Source organism: Oncorhynchus kisutch, linkage group LG2 (assembly GCF_002021735.2).
Source record: "Oncorhynchus kisutch isolate 150728-3 linkage group LG2, Okis_V2, whole genome shotgun sequence".
Lineage (NCBI taxonomy): Eukaryota > Metazoa > Chordata > Actinopteri > Salmoniformes > Salmonidae > Oncorhynchus > Oncorhynchus kisutch.
The window spans coordinates 76,705,282-76,730,345 of NC_034175.2; the positions used below are offsets into that span (position 1 = coordinate 76,705,282).

The 25,064-nt window shown below is 49.5% G+C and overlaps 1 protein-coding gene across 1 annotated transcript in view; it reads right to left on the minus strand.

Annotated features, from left to right (window-relative positions):
- Positions 1-19,214, minus strand: part of LOC116356332 (myc box-dependent-interacting protein 1-like) — a 56,212-nt gene extending 36,998 nt beyond the window's left edge. The window contains exons 1-5 of the mRNA XM_031801659.1: positions 18,924-19,214; positions 15,301-15,381; positions 14,591-14,645; positions 14,245-14,339; positions 2,829-2,924 (exon numbers count right to left, since the gene is read on the minus strand). Of these exons, the coding sequence (XP_031657519.1) occupies positions 2,829-2,924; positions 14,245-14,339; positions 14,591-14,645; positions 15,301-15,381; positions 18,924-19,010 (414 nt within the window). The 5' untranslated portion in view covers positions 19,011-19,214. The remainder of the gene's footprint in view (positions 1-2,828; positions 2,925-14,244; positions 14,340-14,590; positions 14,646-15,300; positions 15,382-18,923) is intronic.
- Between the last annotated feature and the right edge of the window lie 5,850 nt (positions 19,215-25,064).

The window sequence follows — 25,064 nt, forward strand, 5'->3', positions numbered from 1 at the left end:
AACTTCCCCAGGTATGATCCTACCTTAATATCAGGGAACTGCCCCATGTATGATCCTACCTTAATATCAGGGAACTGCCCCAGGTATGATCCTACCTTAATATAAAGTAACTGCCCCAGGTATGATCCTGCCTTAATATCAGGGAACTTCCCCAGGTATGATCCTACCTTAATATCAGGGAACTGCCCCAGGTATGATCCTACCTTAATATCAGGGAACTTCCCCAGGTATGATCCTACCTTAATATCAGGGAACTTCCCCAGGTATGATCCTAAGTTAATATCAGGGAACTGCCCCATGTATGATCCTACCTTAATGTCAGGGAACTGCCCCAGGTATGATCCTACCTTAATATCAGGGAACTGCCCCAGGTATGATCCTGCCTTAATATCAGGGAACTGCCCCAGGTATGATCCTACCTTAATATCAGGGAACTGCCCCAGGTATGATCCTACCTTAGTACCAGGGAACTGCCCCAGGTATTTAGGGAACTGCCCCGAGTATGATCCAACCTTAATATCAGGGAACTGCCCCAGGTATGATCCTACCTTAATATCAGGGAACTTCCCCAGGTATGATCCTACCTTAATATCAGGGAACTGCCCCAGGTATGATCCTACCTTAATATCAGGGAACTGCCCCAGGTATGATCCTACCTTAATATCAGGGAACTGCCCCAGGTATGATCCTACCTTAATATCAGAGAACTGCCCGGGTATGATCCTACCTTAATATCAGGGAACTGCCCCAGGTATGATCCTACCTTAATATCAGGGAACTGCCCCAGGTATGATCCTACCTTAATATCAGGGAACTGCCCCAGGTATGATCCTACCTTAATATCAGGGAACTGCCCCAGGTATGATTCTACCTTAATATCAGGGAACTTCCCCAGGTATGATCCTACCTTGGTACCAGGGAACTGCCCCAGGTATTCAGGGAACTGCCCCGGGTATGATCCAACCTTAATATCAGGGAACTGCCCCAGGTATGATCCTACCTTAATACCGGGGAACTGCCCCAGGTATGATCCTACCTTAATATCAGGGAACTGCCCCGGGTATGATCCTGCCTTAATGTCAGGGAACTGCCCCAGGTATTCAGGGACCTGCCCCAGGTATGATCCTACCTTAATATCAGGGAACTTCCCCAGGTATTCAGGGACCTGCCCCAGGTATGATCCTACCTTAATGTCAGGGAACTGCCCCAGGTATTCAGGGACCTGCCCCAGGTATGATACTACCTTAATGTCAGGGAACTGCCCCAGGTATTCAGGGACCTGCCCCAGGTATGATCCTACCTTAATGTCAGGGAACTGCCCCAGGTATTCAGGGACCTGCCCCAGGTATGATCCTACCTTAATGTCAGGGAACTGCCCCAGGTATTCAGGGACCTGCCCCAGGTATGATCCTACCTTAATATCAGGGAACTTCCCCAGGTATTCAGGGACCTGCCCCAGGTATGATCCTACCTTAATGTCAGGGAACTGCCCCAGGTATTCAGGGACCTGCCTCAGGTATGATCCTACCTTAATATCAGGGAACTTCCCCAGGTATGATCCTACCTTAATATCAGGGAACTGCCCCATGTATGATCCTACCTTAATATCAGGGAACTGCCCCAGGTATGATCCTACCTTAATATCAAGTAACTGCCCCAGGTATGATCCTGCCTTAATATCAGGGAACTTCCCCAGGTATGATCCTACCTTAATATCAGGGAACTGCCCCAGGTATGATCCTACCTTAATATCAGGGAACTTCCCCAGGTATGATCCTACCTTAATATCAGGGAACTTCCCCAGGTATGATCCTAAGTTAATATCAGGGAACTGCCCCATGTATGATCCTACCTTAATGTCAGGGAACTGCCCCAGGTATGATCCTACCTTAATATCAGGGAACTGCCCCAGGTATGATCCTGCCTTAATATCAGGGAACTGCCCCAGGTATGATCCTACCTTAATATCAGGGAACTTCCCCAGGTATGATCCTACCTTAGTACCAGGGAACTGCCCCAGGTATTTAGGGAACTGCCCCGAGTATGATCCAACCTTAATATCAGGGAACTGCCCCAGGTATGATCCTACCTTAATATCAGGGAACTTCCCCAGGTATGATCCTACCTTAATATCAGGGAACTGCCCCAGGTATGATCCTACCTTAATATCAGGGAACTGCCCCAGGTATGATCCTACCTTAATATCAGGGAACTGCCCCAGGTATGATCCTACCTTAATATCAGAGAACTGCCCGGGTATGATCCTACCTTAATATCAGGGAACTGCCCCAGGTATGATCCTACCTTAATATCAGGGAACTGCCCCAGGTATGATCCTACCTTAATATCAGGGAACTGCCCCAGGTATGATCCTACCTTAATATCAGGGAACTGCCCCAGGTATGATTCTACCTTAATATCAGGGAACTTCCCCAGGTATGATCCTACCTTAGTACCAGGGAACTGCCCCAGGTATTCAGGGAACTGCCCCGGGTATGATCCAACCTTAATATCAGGGAACTGCCCCAGGTATGATCCTACCTTAATATCAGGGAACTGCCCCGGGTATGATCCTACCTTAATATCAGGGAACTGCCCCGGGTATGATCCTACCTTAATACCAGGGAACTTCCCCAGGTATGATCCTACCTTAATATCAGGGAACTGCCCCGGGTATGATCCTACCTTAATATCAGGGAACTTCCCCAGGTATGATCCTACCTTAATATCAGGGAACTGCCCGGGTATGATCCTACCTTAATATCAGGGAACTGCCCCAGGTATGATCCTACCTTAATATCAGGGAACTGCCCCGGGTATGATCCTACCTTAATATCAGGGAACTGCCCCAGGTATGTGTCCATGGATATCAAAGCATTATCCACAAGCTTCTGATGGAAGTCTGTCCACAGAACGTCAGTGTCCTGCAACCGGATCAGAAACAAGGAAGTCACCATTAAATTGCACGAGCACACACACACACACACACACACACATGCACACACACACACACACACACACACACACACACACACACACACACACACACACACACACACACACACACACACACACACGAGGACACACACATACACACACACACGAGCACACACACACGCACACACACACACACACACACACACACACACACACACACACACAATTTATTTACCTGTATATAGAGCAGACACATGACAACACTTGCTACAACGTAAACAGTATATGGTAGTGGGGTTGGCTGAGTCAAAGGGTTAGCTGAGTCAAAGGGTTAGCTGAGTCAAAGAGTTAGCTGAGTCAAAGGGTTAGCTGAGTCAAAGAGTTAGCTGAGTCAAAGGGTTAGCTGAGTCAAAGGGTTAGCTGAGTGAAAGGGTTAGCTGAGTCAAAGGGTTGGCTGAGTCAAAGGGTTAGCTGAGTCAAAGGGTTAGCTGAGTCAAAGGGTTAGGTGAGCCAAAGGTTTAGCTGAACCAAAGGGTTAGCTGAGCCATAGGGTAAGTTGAGTCAAAGGGTTAGCTGAGCCAAAGGTTTAGCTGAACCAAAGGGTTAGCTGAAACAAAGGGTTAGCTGAGTCAAAGGGTTAGCTGAGTCAAAGGGTTAGCTGAGCCAAAGGGTAAGTTGAGTCAAAGGGTTAGCTGAACCAAAGGGTTAGCTGAGTCAAAGGGTTAGCTGAGTCAAAGGGTTAGCTGAGTCAAAGGGTTAGCTGAGTCAAAGAGTTAGCTGAGTCAAAGGCTTAGCTGAGTCAAAGGGTTAGCTGAGTCAAAGAGTTAGCTGAGTCAAAGGGTTAGCTGAGTCAAAGAGTTAGCTGAGTCAAAGGGTTAGCTGAGTCAAAGGGTTAGCTGAGTCAAAGGGTTAGCTGAGTCAAAGAGTTAGCTGAGTCAAAGGGTTAGCTGAGTCAAAGAGTTAGCTGAGTCAAAGAGTTAGCTGAGTCAAAGGGTTAGCTAAACCAAAGGGTTAGCTGAGTCAAAGGGTTAGCTGAGTCAAAGGGTTAGCTGAGTCAAAGAGTTAGCTGAGTCAAAGGGTTAGCTGAGTCAAAGGGTTAGCTGAGTCAAAGGGTTAGCTGAGTCAAAGGGTTAGCTGAGTCAAAGGGTTAGCTGAACCAAAGGTTTAGCTGAACCAAAGGGTTAGGTGAGCCAAAGGGTTAGCTGAGTCAAAGGGTTAGCTGAGTCAAAGGGTTAGCTGAGCCAAAAGGTTAGCTGAGCCAAAGGGTTAGCTGAGTGAAAGGGTTAGCTGAGTCAAAGGGTTAGCTGAGTCAAAGGGTTAGCTGAGTGAAAGGGTTAGCTGAGCCAAAGGGTTAGCTGAGTCAAAGGGTTAGCTGAGTCAAAGGGTTGGCTGAGTCAAAGGGTTAGCTGAGTCAAAGGGTTAGCTGAGCCAAAGGGTTAGCTGAGCCAAAGGGTTAGCTGAGTCAAAGGGTTAGCTGAGTCAAAGGGTTAGCTGAGTCAAAGGGTTAGCTGAGCCAAAGGGTTAGCTGAACCAAAGGGTTAGCTGAGTCAAAGGGTTAGCTGAGTCAAAGGGTTAGCTGAGCCAAAGGGTAAGTTGAGTCAAAGGGTTAGCTGAGTCAAAGGGTTAGCTGAGTCAAAGGGTTAGCTGAACCAAAGGGTTAGCTGAGCCAAAGGGTTAGCTGAGTCAAAGGGTTAGCTGAGTCAAAGGGTTAGCTGAGTCAAAGGGTTAGCTGAACCAAAGGGTTAGCTGAGTCAAAGGGTTAGCTGAGTCAAAGGGTTAGCTGAGTCAAAGGGTTAGCTGAGCCAAAGGGTTAGCTGAGCCAAAGGGTTAGCTGAGTCAAAGGGTTAGCTGAACCAAAGGGTTAGCTGAGTCAAAGGGTTAGCTGAGCCAAAGGGTTAGCTGAGTCAAAGGGTTAGCTGAACCAAAGGGTTAGCTGAGTCAAAGGGTTAGCTGAGTCAAAGGGTTAGCTGGGCCAAAGGGTAAGTTGAGTCAAAGGGTTAGCTGAGTCAAAGGGTTAGCTGAGTCAAAGGGTTAGCTGAGCCAAAGGGTTAGCTGAACCAAAGGGTTAGCTGAGTCAAAGGGTTAGCTGAGCCAAAGGGTTAGCTGAGTCAAAGGGTTAGCTGAGCCAAAGGGTTAGCTGAGTCAAAGGGTTAGCTGAGTCAAAGGGTTAGCTGAGTCAAAGGGTTAGCTGAGTCAAAGGGTTAGCTGAGCCAAAGGGTTAGCTGAGCCAAAGGGTTAGCTGAACCAAAGGGTTAGCTGAGCCAAAGGGTTAGCTGAGTCAAAGGGTTAGCTGAGTCAAAGGGTTAGCTGAGTCAAAGGGTTAGCTGAGCCAAAGGGTTAGCTGAGCCAAAGGGTTAGCTGAGTCAAAGGGTTAGCTGAACCAAAGGGTTAGCTGAGCCAAAGGGTTAGCTGAGCCAAAGGGTTAGCTGAGCCAAAGGGTTAGCTGAGCCAAAGGGTTAGCTGAGTCAAAGGGTTAGCTGTTTTGTCTGTAATAGTATTTGTCATGCACTCAAACTCTAACTGCACTTTTCAAAGGTGTGGTGATATTTAATTCAGTACAGAAATGTGTAGATGTGGAACATCTCACCACAAGGCGGCTCAATATACCCTGTCCCTAGGCTCAACATACCCTGTCCCTAGGCTCAACACACCCTGTCCTTAGGCTCAACATACCCTGTCCTTAGGCTCAACACACCCTGTCCCTAGGCTCAACATACACTGTCCCTAGGCTCAACATACCCTGTCCCTAGGCTCAACATACCCTGTCCCTAGGCTCAACATACCCTTGGGGGGACAAGCTATGTTTTCAAAACTGTAATGTTTACATGAATTCTGATTATTTCACAGGATCCACAACACCTCCTGAAATACTGTATCTGTAGACGTTCTTGTTAGAATAAATATGACATATTGACGTAGTGATGCGGAATGTAAAGAAGGGGCTCAACATACCCTACGCTCCCCTACAGCTGAATGTCCAGCCTACCTCAAATGTGTACACACCGTTCAGCTCCTTAAATAAATATGAAACTACATACAGTCCTGAGTCTGTGACTCCACTGAGTGTGTAAAACACAAATGTATTACCTCAACGTTGTTTCCCAACTTCTCTAAGCCTCTATTTACACTAGAGAGAGAGAAGAACGTGGAGAAAATGAAGAGACAAATGAAGGCACAAATAAGGCATTAATGAATGAACGAGCACGGATAATGAGCATAGCAAAAGTATAGGTAGGTGTTGAGAAGAACACAGTGAACAGGGAACTGATGAGAGAGGAGATAGAGGAGATAAAATGGAGAGAGAGGAGATTAACGGGAAACTGATGAGAGAGGAGAGAGAGAGGAGAGAGAGAGGAGAGAGAGAGGAGATGAACAGGAAACTGATGAGAGAGGAGAGAGAGAGAGGAGATGAACAGGAAACTGATGAGAGAGTAGAGGGAGAGGAGAGAGAGAGGAGAGAGAGGAGAGAGAGGAGATGAACAGGGAACTGATGAGAGAGGAGAGAGAGAGAGGAGATGAACAGGAAACTGATGAGAGAGTAGAGGGAGAGGAGAGAGAGAGGAGAGAGAGGAGAGAGAGAAGAGAGAGGAGATGAACAGGGAACTGATGAGAGAGTAGAGGAGAGGAGAGAGAGGAGAGAGAGAGGAGATGAACAGGAAACTGATGAGAGAGTAGAGGGAGAGGAGAGAGAGAGGAGAGAGAGGAGATGAACAGGGAACTGATGAGAGAGGAGAGAGAGAGAGGAGAGAGAGAGGAGAGAGAGGGGGGAGAGAGGAGAGAAATGGGAGAGAGAGGAGATGAACAGGGAACTGATGAGAGAGGAGAGAGAGAGAGGAGATGAACAGAGAACTGATGAGAGAGGAGAGAGAGAGAGGAGAGAGAGGAGATTAACAGGGAACTGATGAAATAGGAGAGGGAGAGGAGAGAGGAGAGAGAGGAGATGAACAGGGAACTGATGAGAGAGGAGAGAGAGAGGAGATGAACAGAGAACTAATGAGAGAGGAGAGAGAGAGGAGAGAGAGGAGATGAACAGAGAACTAATGAGAGAGGAGAGAGAGAGGAGAGAGAGGTGATGAACAAGGAAATTATGAGAGAGGAGAGAGAGAGGAGAGAGAAGATGAACAGGGAACTGATGAAAGAGGAGAGGGTAGCCTCATTCAACCATTGAGGTGGGTCAGGCTGGTGGGTCAGGATGGTGGGTCAGGCTGGTGGGTCAAGGTGGTGGATCAGGATTGTGGGTCAGGGTGGTGGATCAGGGTGGTGGGTCAGGATGGTGGATCAGGGTGGTGGGTCAGGGTGGTGGATCAGGATGGTGGGTCGAGGTGGTGGGTCAGGATGGTGGATCAGGGTGGTGGGTCAGGATGGTGGGTCGAGTTGGTGGGTCAGGATGGTGGATCAGGGTGGTGGGTCAGGGTGGTGGATCAGGATGGTGGATCAGAATGGTGGGTGTTGAGGTCTTAGAGCTATCGTCTGTTAAATGCTCTAGAGAGAGTCGATGAATTAGAGCTGCAGTCGGTTAAATGCTCTAGAGAGAGTTGAGGAATTAGAGCTACAATCTGTTAAATGTCCTAACACACTAGTACAGCTCTATGCTCTAATACCAACCTGTCCTAACACACTAGTACAGCTCTATGCTCTAATACCAACCTGTCCTAACACACTAGTACAGCTCTATGCTCTAATACCAACCTGTCCTAACACACTAGTACAGCTCTATGCTCTAATACCAACCTGTCCTAACACACTAGTATAGCTCTATGCTCTAATACAAACCTGTCCTAACACACTAGTACAGCTCTATGCTCTAATACCAACCTGTCCTAACACACTAGTACAGCTCTATGCTCTAATACCAACCTGTCCTAACACACTAGTACAGCTCTATGCTCTAATACCAACCTGTCCTAACACACTAGTACAACTCTATGATCTAATACCAACCTGTCCTAACACACTAGTACATCTCTATGCTCTAATACCAACCTGTCCTAACACACTAGTACAGCTCTATGCTCTAATACCAACCTGTCCTAACACACTAGTACAACTCTATGATCTAATACCAACCTGTCCTAACACACTAGTACATCTCTATGCTCTAATACCAACCTGTCCTAACACACTAGTACAGCTCTATGCTCTAATACCAACCTGTCCTAACACACTAGTATAGCTCCTACTTCTGACACAAGGGAGAGTGATGGTGAGAATGACAGTGAATGAGAGAGAGTGAGAGAGAAAGGTAGAGAAACAGGGAGAGAGAGTGACAGACACAGGGAGAGAGAGAGAGAGTGAGTGTGAGCGAGAGTGAGCGAGAGAGAGTAAGAGAGACAGGGACAGAGAGAGTGAGCTAGAGTGAGAGAGAGTAAGAGAGACAGGGAGAGAAAGAGAGAGAGACAGGGAGCGAGAGAATGAGAGAGACAGGGGGAGAGTGAGAGAGACGGGGGGAGAGTGAGAGAGAGAAGGAGAGAGAGTGAGAGAAACAGGGAGAGAAACAGGGAGAAGGGGAGAGAGATAGGGAGAGAGAAGGAAAGATTGAGGGCTGAGAAACTGACAGAGGAAGAGACAGGGAGGGACTGACAGAGGAGAGACTGACAGAGGAGAGTCTGACAGAGGAAGAGACAGGGAGGGACTGACAGAGGAGAGTCTGACAGAGGAGAGACTGACAGAGGAGACTGACAGAGGAGAAACTAACAGAGGAAGAGGCAGGGAGAGACTGACAGGAGAGACTGACAGAGGAGAGACTGACAGAGGAGAGTCTGACAGAGGAGAGACTGACAGAGGAGAAACTGACAGAGGAAGAGGCAGGGAGATAGCCAGACAGAGGAGAGACTGACAGAGGAAGAGGCAGGGAGAGACTGACAGAGGAGAGACTGACAGAGGAGAGACTGACAGAGGAAGAGACAGGGAGAGACTGACAGAGGAGACTGACAGAGGAGAAACTAACAGAGGAAGAGGCAGGGAGAGACTGACAGAGGAGAGACTGACAGAGGAGAGACTGACAGAGGAGAGACTGACAAAGGAAGAGACAGGGAGAGACCGACAGAGGATAAACTGACAGAGGAAGAGGCAGGGAGAGACTGACAGAGGAGAGACTGACAGAGGAGGGACTGACAGAGGAAGAGGCAGGGAGAGACTGACAGAGGAGAATGACAGAGGAGAAACTGACAGAGGAAGAGGCAGGGAGAGACTGACAGAGGAGAGACTGACAGAGGAGAGTCTGACAGAGGAGAGTCTGACAGAGGAAGAGACAGGGAGGGACTGACAGAGAAGAGACTGACAGAGGAGAGTCTGACAGAGGAGAAACTGACAGAGGAAGAGACAGGGAGGGACTGACAGAGGAGAGACTGACAGAGGAGAGACTGACAGAGGAGAGTCTGACAGGGGAGAGTCTGACAGAGGAAGAGACAGGGAGGGACTGACAGAGGAAGAGACAGGGAGGGACTGACAGAGGAGAGACTGACAGAGGAAGAGACAGGGAGGGACTGACAGAGGAAGAGACAGGGAGTGACTGACAGAGGAGAGACTGACAGAGGAAGAGACAGGGAGGGACTGACAGAGGAAGAGACAGGGAGGGACTGACAGAGGAGAGACTGACAGAGGAGACTGACCGAGGAGAGTCTGAAAGAGGAAGAGGCAGGGAGGGACTGACAGAGGAGAGAATGACAGAGGAGAGTCTGACAGAGGAGAGACTGACAGAGGAAGAGGCAGGGAGAGACTGACAGGAGAGACTGAGGGAGGAGAGACTGACAGAGGAGAGACTGACAGAGGAAGAGACAGGGAGGGACTGACAGAGGAAGAGACAGGGAGGGACTGACAGAGGAGACTGACAGAGGAGAGTCTGACAGAGGAGAGACTGACAGAGGAGAAACTGACAGAGGAAGAGGCAGGGAGAGACTGACAGAGGAGAGACTGACAGAGGAAGAGACAGGGAGAGACTGACAGAGGAGACTGACAGAGGAGAAACTGACAGAGGAAGAGGCAGGGAAAGACTGACAGAGGAGAGACCGACAGAGGAGAGACTGACAGAGGAGAGTCTGTCAGAGGAGAGTCTGACAGAGGAGAGACTGACAGAGGAGAGACTGACAGATGAGAGTCTGACAGAGGAGAGTCTGACAGAGGAGAGACTGACAAAGGAAGAGACAGGGAGAGACCGACAGAGGATAAACTGACAGAGGAAGAGGCAGGGAGAGACTGACAGAGGAGAGACTGACAGAGGAAGAGGCAGGGAGAGACTGACAGAGGAGAATGACAGAGGAGAAACTGACAGAGGAAGAGGCAGGGAGAGACTGACAGAGGAGAGACTGACAGAGGAGAGTCTGACAGAGGAGAGTCTGACAGAGGAAGAGACAGGGAGGGACTGACAGGGGAGAGACTGACAGAGGAGAGTCTGACAGAGGAGAGTCTGACAAAGGAAGAGACAGGGAGGGACTGACAGAGGAGACACTGACAGAGGAGGGACTGACAGAGGAGAGTCTGACAGAGGAGAGACTGACAGAGGAGAGTCTGACAGAGGAGAGTCTGACAGAGGAGAGTCTGACAGAGGAGAGTCTGAAAGAGGAGAGACTGACAGAGGAGAGTCTGACAGAGGAGAGACTGACAAAGGAAGAGACAGGGAGAGACCGACAGAGGATAAACTGACAGAGGAAGAGGCAGGGAGAGACTGACAGAGGAGAGACTGACAGAGGAGGGACTGACAGAGGAAGAGGCAGGGAGAGACTGACAGAGGAGAATGACAGAGGAGAAACTGACAGAGGAAGAGGCAGGGAGAGACTGACAGAGGAGAGACTGACAGAGGAGAGTCTGACAGAGGAGAGTCTGACAGAGGAAGAGACAGGGAGGGACTGACAGAGAAGAGACTGACAGAGGAGAGTCTGACAGAGGAGAAACTGACAGAGGAAGAGACAGGGAGGGACTGACAGAGGAGAGACTGACAGAGGAGAGTCTGACAGAGGAGAGTCTGACAGAGGAGAGACTGACAGAGGAGAGTCTGACAGAGGAGAGTCTGACAGAGGAAGAGACAGGGAGAGACTGACAGAGGAAGAGACAGGGAGGGACTGACAGAGGAGAGACTGACAGAGGAAGAGACAGGGAGGGACTGACAGAGGAGAGACTGACAGAGGAAGAGACAGGGAGGGACTGACAGAGGAAGAGACAGGGAGGGACTGACAGAGGAGAGACTGACAGAGGAGAGTCTGACAGAGGAGAGACTGACAGAGGAGACTGACAGAGGAGAGTCTGAAAGAGGAAGAGGCAGGGAGGGACTGACAGAGGAGGGACTGACAGAGGAGAGTCTGACAGAGGAGAGACTGACAGAGGAAGAGGCAGGGAGAGACTGACAGGAGAGACTGACAGAGGAGAGACTGACAGAGGAGAGACTGACAGAGGAAGAGACAGGGAGGGACTGACAGAGGAAGAGACAGGGAGGGACTGACAGAGGAGACTGACAGAGGAGAGTCTGACAGAGGAGAGACTGACAGAGGAGAAACTGACAGAGGAAGAGGCAGGGAGATAGCCAGACAGAGGAGAGACTGACAGAGGAAGAGGCAGGGAGAGACTGACATAGGAGAGACTGACAGAGGAAGAGACAGGGAGAGACTGACAGAGGAGACTGACAGAGGAGAAACTTACAGAGGAAGAGGCAGGGAGAGACTGACAGAGGAGAGACTGACAGAGGAGAGACTGACAGAGGAGAGACTGACAGATGAGAGACTGACAGAGGAAGAGGCAGGGAAAGACTGACAGAGGAGAGACTGACAGAGGAGAGACTGACAGAGGAGAGTCTGTCAGAGGAGAGTCTGACAGAGTAGAGACTGACAGAGGAGAGACTGACAGAGGAGAGTCTGACAGAGGAGAGTCTGACAGAGGAGAGACTGACAAAGGAAGAGACAGGGAGAGACCGACAGAGGATAAACTGACAGAGGAAGAGGCAGGGAGAGACTGACAGAGGAGAGACTGACAGAGGAAGAGGCAGGGAGAGACTGACAGAGGAGAGACTGACAGAGGAGAGTCTGACAGAGGAGAGTCTGACAGAGGAAGAGACAGGGAGGGACTGACAGGGGAGAGACTGACAGAGGAGAGTCTGACAGAGGAGAGTCTGACAAAGGAAGAGACAGGGAGGGACTGACAGAGGAGACACTGACAGAGGAGGGACTGACAGAGGAGAGTCTGACAGAGGAGAGACTGACAGAGGAGAGTCTGACAGAGGAGAGTCTGACAGAGGAGAGACTGACAGAGGAGAGTCTGACAGAGGAGATTCTGACAGAGGAGAGACTGACAAAGGAAGAGACAGGGAGAGACCGACAGAGGATAAACTGACAGAGGAAGAGGCAGGGAGAGACTGACAGAGGAGAGACTGACAGAGGAGGGACTGACAGAGGAAGAGGCAGGGAGAGACTGACAGAGGAGCATGACAGAGGAGAAACTGACAGAGGAAGAGGCAGGGAGAGACTGACAGAGGAGAGACTGACAAAGGAGAGTCTGACAGAGGAGTGTCTGACAGAGGAAGAGACAGGGAGGGACTGACAGAGAAGAGACTGACAGAGGAGAGTCTGACAGAGGAGAAACTGACAGAGGAAGAGACAGGGAGGGACTGACAGAGGAGAGACTGACAGAGGAGAGTCTGACAGAGGAGAGTCTGACAAAGGAGAGTCTGACAGAGGAGAGACTGACAGAGGAGAGTCTGACAGAGGAGAGTCTGACAGAGGAAGAGACAGGGAGGGACTGACAGAGGAAGAGACAGGGAGGGACTGACAGAGGAGAGACTGACAGAGGAAGAGACAGGGAGGGACTGACAGAGGAAGAGACAGGGAGGGACTGACAGAGGAGAGACTGACAGAGGAAGAGACAGGGAGGGACTGACAGAGGAAGAGACAGGGAGGGACTGACAGAGGAGAGACTGACAGAGGAGAGTCTGACAGAGGAGAGACTGACAGAGGAGACTGACAGAGGAGAGTCTGAAAGAGGAAGAGGCAGGGAGGGACTGACAGAGGAGAGACTGACAGAGGAGAGTCTGACAGAGGAGAGACTGACAGAGGAAGAGGCAGGGAGAGACTGACAGGAGAGACTGACAGAGGAGAGACTGACAGAGGAGAGACTGACAGAGGAGAGACTGACAGAGGAAGAGACAGGGAGGGACTGACAGAGGAAGAGACAGGGAGGGACTGACAGAGGAGACTGACAGAGGAGAGTCTGACAGAGGAGAGACTGACAGAGGAGAAACTGACAGAGGAAGAGGCAGGGAGATAGCCAGACAGAGGAGAGACTGACAGAGGAAGAGGCAGGGAGAGACTGACAGAGGAGAGACTGACAGAGGAGAGACTGACAGAGGAAGAGACAGGGAGAGACTGACAGAGGAGACTGACAGAGGAGAAACTGACAGAGGAAGAGGCAGGGAGAGACTGACAGAGGAGAGACTGACAGAGGAGAGACTGACAGAGGAGAGACTGACAGATGAGAGACTGACAGAGGAAGAGGCAGGGAAAGACTGACAGAGGAGAGACTGACAGAGGAGAGACTGACAGAGGAGAGTCTGTCAGAGGAGAGTCTGACAGAGGAGAGACTGACAGAGGAGAGACTGACAGAGGAGAGTCTGACAGAGGAGAGTCTGACAGAGGAGAGACTGACAAAGGAAGAGACAGGGAGAGACCGACAGAGGATAAACTGACAGAGGAAGAGGCAGGGAGAGACTGACAGAGGAGAATGACAGAGGAGAAACTGACAGAGGAAGAGGCAGGGAGAGACTGACAGAGGAGAGTCTGACAGAGGAAGAGACAGGGAGGGACTGACAGGGGAGAGACTAACAGAGGAGAGTCTGACAGAGGAGAGTCAGACAAAGGAAGAGACAGGTAGGGACTGACAGAGGAGACACTGACAGAGGAGGGACTGACAGAGGAGAGTCTGACAGAGGAGAGACTGACAGAGGAGAGTCTGACAGAGGAGAGTCTGACAGAGGAGAGTCTGACAGAGGAGAGTCTGACAGAGGAGAGACTGACAGAGGAGAGTCTGACAGAGGAGAGTCTGACAGAGGAGAGACTGACAGAGGAGGGACTGACAGAGGAGAGACTGACAGAGGAGAGTCTGACAAAGGAAGAGACAGGGAGGGACTGACAGAGGAGAGACTGACAGAGGAGAGTCTGACAGAGGAGAGTCTGACAAAGGAAGAGACAGGGAGGGACTGACAGAGGAGACACTGACAGAGGAGGGACTGACAGAGGAGACACTGACAGAGGAGAGAGAAGAGGGACAGAGGGAACATAAGGAAGTTAATCTGACTTTTTGTAGCATAAATTAAGATGACCTCTGTACCTCGACGATGGAGTCCACATCATCTTTGCCGTACCAGTCCGGCTCGTACATGTCAGACAGACACTCCTTAAGGTTCTTGGAGGATTCGTGCATCGCTGTCGACAGACAGAGAGACAGACATACTTGCCAGTGAAGAACCAGTGCTGTGCAGGGATCGTAGTGAGGAATACACCATAGTTCTACACCGATTATCAGTATCTGGGTTGTGTCAATTAAGGACCACAAAAAAAATGGAAATGACAAATGAAAGTAGCGTTTGTTATTGAACAAGTCCAAGTAGTCCCTCCTTGTTTCAGTTTTAGGACTGTAGTCTTATTGAAGGTGTATGTAGACATCACGGTCTTACTTTGTACTGCCGCCAGGTAGACCCTCAGGTCTTTCTGCAGTTTGGAACCCTCTGTCTGAAAACAGAACACACCTGATGTCACACACGGTACAGCTCCGGTAAGACTGTGGATTGAATTAGAGACGGCGATGGAATGGAGGCTGCTACTGTATGGGGATCGGTTGGGTTTTTACAATATGTCAACGGTTGTTTCAGTCCAGGACTGGAGTCTTAATGGGTATGTAAACATCACAGAAAAAAAATCTGACTTTGTTTTGCCACATCCCCCTCCTCCCATCCCCCCTTCCTCTCATCCCCCCACCTCCCATCCCCCCTTCCTCCCATCCCCCCACCTCCCATCCCCCCTTCCTCTCATCCCCCCACCTCCCATCCCCCCTTCCTCTCATCCCCCCACCTCCCATCCCCCCTTCCTCCCATCCACCCCCACCTCCCATCCACCCCACCTCCCAACCAGTAATTACCTCCCATCCCCCCCACCTCCCATCCACCCCCAGGTAGACCCCCATTTTTTTTTTTTGCGATTTAAAAGCATTGGGCCAGTAACTGAAAAAAGTCGCTGGTTTGAAACATCGAGCTGACGATGTGAAAGAATGTGTCGATGTCTCCATGAGCAAGGCACTTAACCCTAATTGCTCTGTACGTCGCTCTGGGAAACAACGTCTTCTAAATGACTAAAACGTAAAATGGTTCGGTCCGTACAAGATTCTTACGTATTGTTTGTTGAAGTTGATAACTCCCTCCTCAAATGCAACATCTCTGGTCTCGTCTGCTTTCCCCAGTTTCTGCATAACCTGGAAGACATTTAAAGACGTTGAACATTCATCTTCATCCTGGCCCGTGGTAGATACAGCAGAGTAACCATGTTATACTGTATGTTATACTGTATCTACTGATGAATACAACAGAACCATGTTATACTGTATCTACTGATGAATACAACAGAACCATGTTATACTGTATCTACTGATGAATACAACAGAACCACATTATACTGTATCTACTGATGAATACAACAGAACCACGTTATACTGTATCTACTGATGAATACAAAAGAACCACGTTATACTGTATCTACTGATGAATACAACAGAACCATGTTATACTGTATCTACTGATGAATACAACAGAACCATGTTATACTGTATCTACTGATGAATACAACAGAACCATGTTATACTGTATCTACTGATGAATACAATAGAACCACGTTATACTGTATCTACTGATGAATACAACAGAACCACGTTATACTGTATCTACTGATGAATACAACAGAACCACGTTATACTGTATCTACTGATGAATACAACAGAACCACGTTATACTGTATCTACTGATGAATACAACAGAACCACGTTATACTGTATCTACTGATGAATACAACAGAACCACGTTATACTGTATCTACTGATGAATACAACAGAACCACGTTATACTGTATCTACTGATGAATACAACAGAACCATGTTATACTGTATCTACTGATGAATATAGCAGAACCACGTTATACTGTATAATATTCATGGGCTGAATGTTTGTAGTGATGGGACGACGGGGGTGATACTGTACAGTGCTATCGGCCATTGATCTTGCATCTCGTCTATCCATCCCTCACCTCCCACCCCCACCCCCACCCCCACCCACCCCCCCACCTCCCATCCAGTCATTCCCTCCCATCCCCCCCCACCTCCCATCCACCCCCACCTCCCAACCAGTCATTCCCTCACATCCATCCCCCACCTCCCATCCACCCCCCCACCCCCACCCCCACCTCCCATCCAGTCATTCCCTCACATCCATCCCCCACCTCCCATCCACCCCCCCACCCCCACCCCCACCTCCCATCCAGTCATTCCCTCACATCCATCCCCCACCTCCCATCCACCCCCCCACCCCCACCCCCACCTCCCATCCAGTCATTCCCTCACATCCATCCCCCACCTCCCATCCACCCCCCCACCCCCACCCCCACCTCCCATCCAGTCATTCCCTCACATCCATCCCCCACCTCCCATCCACCCCCCCACCCCCACCCCCACCCCCACCTCCCATCCAGTCATTCCCTCACATCCATCCCCCACCTCCCATCCACCCCCCCACCCCCACCCCCACCTCCCATCCAGTCATTCCCTCACATCCATCCCCCACCTCCCATCCACCCCCCACCTCCCAACCAGTCATTCCCTCCCATCTCCTACTGTCCAATAGGAATAGAGAACCACTAACACCATCAGGTCATATTGCATTTGAATTACAGCTATATTAATGTTAAACTATATCAAATCTAACCCGAAAACTGCTATGAGGTTATGGAAGCTACATGGAATGTAGTGGATATTGTAATTGAATAGACACTGCATTATAGCAGGCCAGATAGAGATTTAATTTAATTTGCAGAACATCCAATTGCTTTAGCTATTCTAGTAATACAATTATTTACATTGTTCAATTTGGTACACACACTAGCATGTGGCCTATAGGCCTACTGTAAAAGGATATGTATAAACAAATAACGGATGGATTGACCAACATTCTGTTTAGTATGAGGATGCAGTGACTTAACCAATGGATTGGACTGTACTTTTCTAGCCAATCATTTTGAAAAAACGTTGGCCTAAAAACCGGAAATCAAATGGTCCTGCGTCGTTAAGACAGTGGATGAATCAACTGATCCTCCATCGTTAAGACAGTGGATGAATCAACTGATCCTCCATCGTTAAGACAGTGGATGAATCAACTGATCCTCCATCGTTAAGACAGTGGATGAATCAACTGATCCTCCATCGTTAAGACAGTGGATGAATCAACTGATCCTCCATCGTTAAGACAGTGGATGAATCAACTGATCCTCCATCGTTAAGACAGTGGATGAATCAACTGATCCTCCATCGTTAAGACAGTGGATGAATCAACTGATCCTCCATCGTTAAGACAGTGGATGAATCAACTGATCCTCCATCGTTAAGACAGTGGATGAATCAACTGATCCTCCATCGTTAAGACAGTGGATGAATCAACTGATCCTCCATCGTTAAGACAGTGGATGAATCAACTGATCCTCCATCGTTAAGACAGTGGATGAATCAACTGATCCTCCATCGTTAAGACAGTGGATGAATCAACAGATCCTCCATCGTTAAGACAGTGGATGAATCAACTGATCCTCCATCGTTAAGACAGTGGATGAATCAACTGATCCTCCATCGTTAAGACAGTGGATGAATCAACTGATCCTCCATCGTTAAGACAGTGGATGAATCAACTGATCCTCCATCGTTAAGACAGTGGATGAATCAACTGATCCTCCATCGTTAAGACAGTGGATGAATCAACTGATCCTCCATCGTTAAGACAGTGGATGAATCAACTGATCCTCCATCGTTAAGACAGTGGATGAATCAACTGATCCTCCATCGTTAAGACAGTGGATGAATCAACTGATCCTCCATCGTTAAGACAGTGGATGAATCAACAGATCCTCCATCGTTAAGACAGTGGATGAATCAACTGATCCTCCATCGTTAAGACAGTGGATGAATCAACAGATCCTCCATCGTTAAGACAGTGGATGAATCAACTGATCCTCCATCGTTAAGCAGTGGATGAATCAACTGATCCTCCATCGTTAAGACAGTGGATGAATCAACTGATCCTCCATCGTTAAGACAGTGGATGAATCAACTGATCCTCCATCGTTAAGACAGTGGATGAATCAACTGATCCTCCATCGTTAAGACAGTGGATGAATCAACTGATCCTCCATCGTTAAGACAGTGGATGAATCAACTGATCCTCCATCGTTAAGACAGTGGATGAATCAACTGATCCTCCATCGTTAAGACAGTGGATGAATCAACTGATCCTCCATCGTTAAGACAGTGGATGAATCAACTGATCCTCCATCGTTAAGACAGTGGATGAATCAACTGATCCTCCATCGTTAAGACAGTGGATGAATCAAATACATTACTTTTTAAATATTATTTAAAAAACACATGGGCTACAGAGAGAATCTGAAGAGCACAATTTGAGGTAACTTGGCATAGAGTCTTACAAGCACGAGACATGGAAGCTGTGGGAACATGTGGGTCTGGGCAGGTGTGATGTCATCGATGTTTACGTGTCCGTGTATTATTTTAATAATCTCGCAACAACAACTAAATCTACCGCATCCTGTCGACGATAGTATGTTTTTATAAAGGTTGACGGTCAAGATGTGTCACTGAGTCCTCTCCGGTGAAGTGTCATAGCAGGATAGAACCAGATAACATAATCAAAATAACCCGAAACAAACGGTAAATAACAACCAATTAAACCTTATTATGTTTCTTACCTTCTCTTGGGCCCGTGTTAATTTCTTCTGAACGTTACTAGCGAGTTTCCCCGCAGTAACCCCCTTCCCCATACCCATCTCAGCCATTTTGTCTTCCCGATAAGCTCTCGATTCAATATAGTAAAAAATAACAACTCCTACAGATAAAGAAGAAGAGACATCAACGTCGACAAAAACAAATAGTCCCCGCTCGTTATTCTAGGCTTAAGCACCGTCACAACGTTTCGTAACGGGTGTCTGTGGGTACCGAATAGACCAAGCGACGGGTCTCCAGCTTTCGGTAGTGTAGCCTTCCGTTACGTCAGTCAGGGGATGATAATAACCCTTGTATCGGGGTTTCCTCTTAAAGATAAACGCTGACGAGCCCACTGCACATCCCACTATTTCCTTAGGTCTACTGTTATTTCCCCTTGACGCACTTGGGGGCGACATTGCTTTGGTCAGCTCACCAAATAAAACGGAAAGTCCTGTCGACTAAATACTTGACGGTAAAAAGTCCTGTCTGGACTAAAGACTTGACTGTAAAAGTCCTGTTTGGACTAAAGCCTTGGCTGTAAAAAGTCCTGTCTGGACTAAAGACTTGACTGTAAAAAGTCCTGTCTGGACTAAAGCCTTGACTGTAAAAAGTCCTGTCTGGACTAAAGACTTGACTGTAAAAAGTCCTGTCTGGACTAAAGACTTGACTGTAAAAAGTCCTGTCTGGACTAAAGCCTTGACTGTAAAAAGTCCTGTCTGGACTAAAGACTTGACGGTAGGTCTACTAACTGTGTGAAGAAGTACAGTATGGAAACAACCAGAGAAAAATGATGGGCTAGCTAAAGACAAAGGCAGAGGTTAGTGGTCAATGCATCAAACATACATACTGTATGTAGTTTATTATGTGGGCCAGTCCGGCGCTGTCCATGGTGCTGAATCACTGTCAGTCTACTACAGCCTCGGTACCTGTGGTGGAGCTGAGTCACTGTCAGTCTACTACAGCCTCGGTACCTGTGGTGGAGCTGAGTCACTGTCAGTCTACTACAGCCTCGGGTCCTGTCCATGGTGCTGAATCACTGTCAGTCTACTACAGCCTCGGTACCTGTGGTGGAGCTGAGTCAATGTCAGTCTACTACAGCCTCGGTACCTGTCCATGGTGCTGAATCACTGTCAGTCTACTACAGCCTCGGTACCTGTCCATGGTGCTGAATCACTGTCAGTCTACTACAGCCTCGGTACCTGTCCATGGTGCTGAATCACTGTCAGTCTACTACAGCCTCGGTACCTGTGGTGGAGCTGAATCACTGTCAGTCTACTACAGCCTCGGTACCTGTCCATGGTGCTGAATCACTGTCTCTACTACAGCCTCGGTACCTGTGGTGGAGCTGAATCACTGTCAGTCTACTACAGCCTCGGTACCTGTCCATGGTGCTGAATCACTGTCAGTCTACTACAGCCTCGGTACCTGTGGTGGAGCTGAATCACTGTCAGTCTACTACAGCCTCGGTACCTGTGGTGGAGCTGAATCACTGTCAGTCTACTACAGCCTCGGTACCTGTCCATGGTGCTGAATCACTGTCAGTCTACTACAGCCTCGGTACCTGTCCATGGTGCTGAATCACTGTCAGTCTACTACAGCCTCGGTACCTGTGGTGGAGCTGAATCACTGTCAGTCTACTACAGCCTCGGTACCTGTCCATGGTGCTGAATCACTATCAGTCTACTACAGCCTCGGTACCTGTCCATGGTGCTGAATCACTGTCAGTCTACTACAGCCTCGGTACCTGTCCATGGTGCTGAATCACTGTCAGTCTACTACAGCCTCGGTACCTGTGGTGGTGCTGAGTCACTGTCAGTCTACTACAGCCTCGGTACCTGTGGTGGAGTTGAATCACTGTCAGTCTACTACAGCCTCGGTACCTGTGGTGGAGCTGAATCACTGTCAGTCTACTACAGCCTCGGTACCTGTCCATGGTGCTGAATCACTGTCAGTCTACTACAGCCTCGGTACCTGTCCATGGTGCTGAATCACTGTCAGTCTACTACAGCCTCGGTACCTGTGGTGGAGCTGAATCACTGTCAGTCTACTACAGCCTCAGTACCTGTCCATGGTGCTGAATCACTGTCCGTCTACTACAGCCTCGGTACCTGTGGTGGAGCTGAATCACTGTCAGTCTACTACAGCCTCGGTACCTGTGGTGGAGCTGAATCACTGTCAGTCTACTACAGCCTCGGTACCTGTGGTGGAGCTGAGTCACTGTCAGTCTACTACAGCCTCGGGTCCTGTCCATGGTGCGGAATCACTGTCAGTCTACTACAGCCTCGGTACCTGTGGTGGAGCTGAGTCACTGTCAGTCTACTACAGCCTCGGTACCTGTCCATGGTGCTGAATCACTGTCAGTCTACTACAGCCTCGGTACCTGTCCATGGTGCTGAATCACTGTCAGTCTACTACAGCCTCGGTACCTGTCCATGGTGCTGAATCACCGTCAGTCTACTACAGCCTCGGTACCTGTGGTGGAGCTGAATCACTGTCAGTCTACTACAGCCTCGGTACCTGTCCATGGTGCTGAATCACTGTCAGTCTACTACAGCCTCGGTACCTGTGGTGGAGCTGAATCACTGTCAGTCTACTACAGCCTCGGTACCTGTGGTGGAGCTGAATCACTGTCAGTCTACTACAGCCTCGGTACCTGTCCATGGTGCTGAATCACTGTCAGTCTACTACAGCCTCGGTACCTGTCCATGGTGCTGAATCACTGTCAGTCTACTACAGCCTCGGTACCTGTGGTGGTGCTGAGTCACTGTCAGTCTACTACAGCCTCGGTACCTGTGGTGGAGCTGAATCACTGTCAGTCTACTACAGCCTCGGTACCTGTGGTGGAGCTGAATCACTGTCAGTCTACTACAGCCTCGGTACCTGTGGTGGAGCTGAATCACTGTCAGTCTACTACAGCCTCGGTACCTGTCCATGGTGCTGAATCACTATCAGTCTACTACAGCCTCGGTACCTGTCCATGGTACTGAATCACTGTCAGTCTACTACAGCCTCGGTACCTGTCCATGGTGCTGAATCACTGTCAGTCTACTACAGCCTCGGTACCTGTCCATGGTGCTGAATCACTGTCAGTCTACTACAGCCTCGGTACCTGTGGTGGAGCTGAATCACTGTCAGTCAACTACAGCCTCGGTACCTGTCCATGGTGCTGAATCACTGTCAGTCTACTACAGCCTCGGTACCTGTGGTGGAGCTGAATCACTGTCAGTCTACTACAGCCTCGGTACCTGTCCATGGTGCTGAATCACTGTCAGTCTACTACAGCCTCGGTACCTGTCCATGGTGCTGAATCACTGTCAGTCTACTACAGCCTCGGTACCTGTGGTGGTGCTGAGTCACTGTCAGTCTACTACAGCCTCGGTACCTGTGGTGGAGCTGAATCACTGTCAGTCTACTACAGCCTCGGTACCTGTGGTGGTGCTGAGTCACTGTCAGTCTACTACAGCCTCGGTACCTGTGGTAGAGCTGAATCACTGTCAGTGTACTACAGCCTCGGTACCTGTGGTGGAGCTGAATCACTGTCAGTCTACTACAGCCTCGGTACCTGTGGTGGAGCTGAGTCACTGTCAGTCTACTACAGCCTCGGTACCTGTGGTGGAGCTGAATCACTGTCAGTCTACTACAGCCTCGGTACCTGTCCATGGTGCTGAATCACTGTCAGTCTACTACAGCCTCTGTACCTGTGGTGGAGCTGAATCACTGTTAGTCTACTACAGCCTCGGTACCTGTCCATGGTGCTGAATCAATGTCAGTCTACTACAGCCTCGGTACCTGTGGTGGAGCTGAATCACTGTCAGTCTACTACAGCCTCGGTACCTGTGGTGGAGCTGAATCACTGTCAGTCTACTACAGCCTCGGTACCTGTCCATGGTGCTGAATCACTGTCAGTCTACTACAGCCTCGGTACCTGTGGTGGAGCTGAATCACTGTCAGTCTACTACAGCCTCGATACCTGTGGTGGAGCTGAATCACTGTCAGTCTACTACAGCCTCGGTACCTGTCCATGGTGCTGAATCACTGTCAGTCTACTACAGCCTCGGTACCTGTGGTGGAGCTGAATCACTGTCAGTCTACTACAGCCTCGGTACCTGTGGTGGAGCTGAATCACTGTCAGTCTACTACAGCCTCGGTACCTGTCAATGGTGCTGAATCACTATCAGTCTACTACAGCCTCGGTACCTGTCCATGGTGCTGAATCACTGTCAGTCTACTACAGCCTCGGTACCTGTCCATGGTGCTGAATCACTGTCAGTCTACTACAGCCTCGGTACCTGTGGTGGAGCTGAATCACTGTCAGTCTACTACAGACTCGGTACCTGTCCATGGTGCTGAATCACTGTCAGTCTACTACAGCCTCGGTACCTGTGGTGGAGCTGAATCACTGTCAGTCTACTACAGCCTCGGTACCTGTGGTGGAGCTGAATCACTGTCAGTCTACTACAGCCTCGGTACCTGTGGTGGAGCTGAATCACTGTCAGTCTACTACAGCCTCGGTACCTGTCCATGGTGCTGAATCACTGTCAGTCTACTACAGCCTCGGTACCTGTCCATGGTGCTGAATCACTGTCAGTCTACTACAGCCTCGGTACCTGTGGTGGTGCTGAGTCACTGTCAGTCTACTACAGCCTCGGTACCTGTCCATGGTGCTGAATCACTGTCAGTCTACTACAGCCTCGGTACCTGTCCATGGTGCTGAATCACTGTCAGTCTACTACAGCCTCGGTACCTGTGGTGGTGCTGAGTCACTGTCAGTCTACTACAGCCTCGGTACCTGTGGTGGAGCTGAATCACTGTCAGTCTACTACAGCCTCGGTACCTGTGGTGGAGCTGAATCACTGTCAGTCTACTACAGCCTCGGTACCTGTGGTGGAGCTGAATCACTGTCAGTCTACTACAGCCTCGGTACCTGTTCATGGTGCTGAATCACTATCAGTCTACTACAGCCTCGGTACCTGTCCATGGTGCTGAATCACTGTCAGTCTACTACAGCCTCGGTACCTTTCCATGGTGCTGAATCACTGTCAGTCTACTACAGCCTCGGTACCTGTGGTAGAGCTGAATCACTGTCAGTCTACTACAGCCTCGGTACCTGTGGTGGAGCTGAGTAACTGTCAGTCTACTACAGCCTCGGTACCTGTGGTGGAGCTGAATCACTGTCAGTCTACTACAGCCTCGGTACCTGTCCATGGTGCTGAATCACTGTCAGTCTACTACAGCCTCGGTACCTGTGGTGGAGCTGAATCACTGTCAGTCTACTACAGCCTCGGTACCTGTCCATGGTGCTGAATCAATGTCAGTCTACTACAGCCTCGGTACCTGTGCTGGAGCTGAATCACTGTCAGTCTACTACAGCCTCGGTACCTGTGGTGGAGCTGAATCACTGTCAGTCTACTACAGCCTCGGTACCTGTCCATGGTGGAGCTGAATCACTGTCAGTCTACTACAGCCTCGGTACCTGTCCATGGTGCTGAATCACTGTCAGTCTACTACAGCCTCGGTACCTGTGGTGGAGCTGAATCACTGTCAGTCTACTACAGCCTCGGTACCTGTGGTGGAGCTGAATCACTGTCAGTCTACTACAGCCTTGGTACCTGTCCATGGTGCTGAATCACTGTCAGTCTACTACAGCCTCGGTACCTGTGGTGGAGCTGAATCACTGTCAGTCTACTACAGCCTCGGTACCTGTGGTGGAGCTGAATCACTGTCAGTCTACTACAGCCTCGGTACCTGTGGTGGAGCTGAATCACTGTCAGTCTACTACAGCCTCGGTACCTGTGGTGGAGCTGAATCACTGTCAGTCTACTACAGCCTCGGTACCTGTCCATGGTGCTGAATCACTGTCAGTCTACTACAGCCTCGGTACCTGTCCATGGTGCTGAATCACTGTCAGTCTACTACAGCCTCGGTACCTGTGGTGGAGCTGAATCACTGTCAGTCTACTACAGCCTCGGTACCTGTCCATGGTGCTGAATCACTGTCAGTCTACTACAGCCTCGGTACCTGTGGTGGAGCTGAATCACTGTCAGTCTACTACAGCCTCGGTACCTGTGGTGGAGCTGAATCACTGTCAGTCTACTACAGCCTCGGTACCTGTGGTGGAGCTGAAT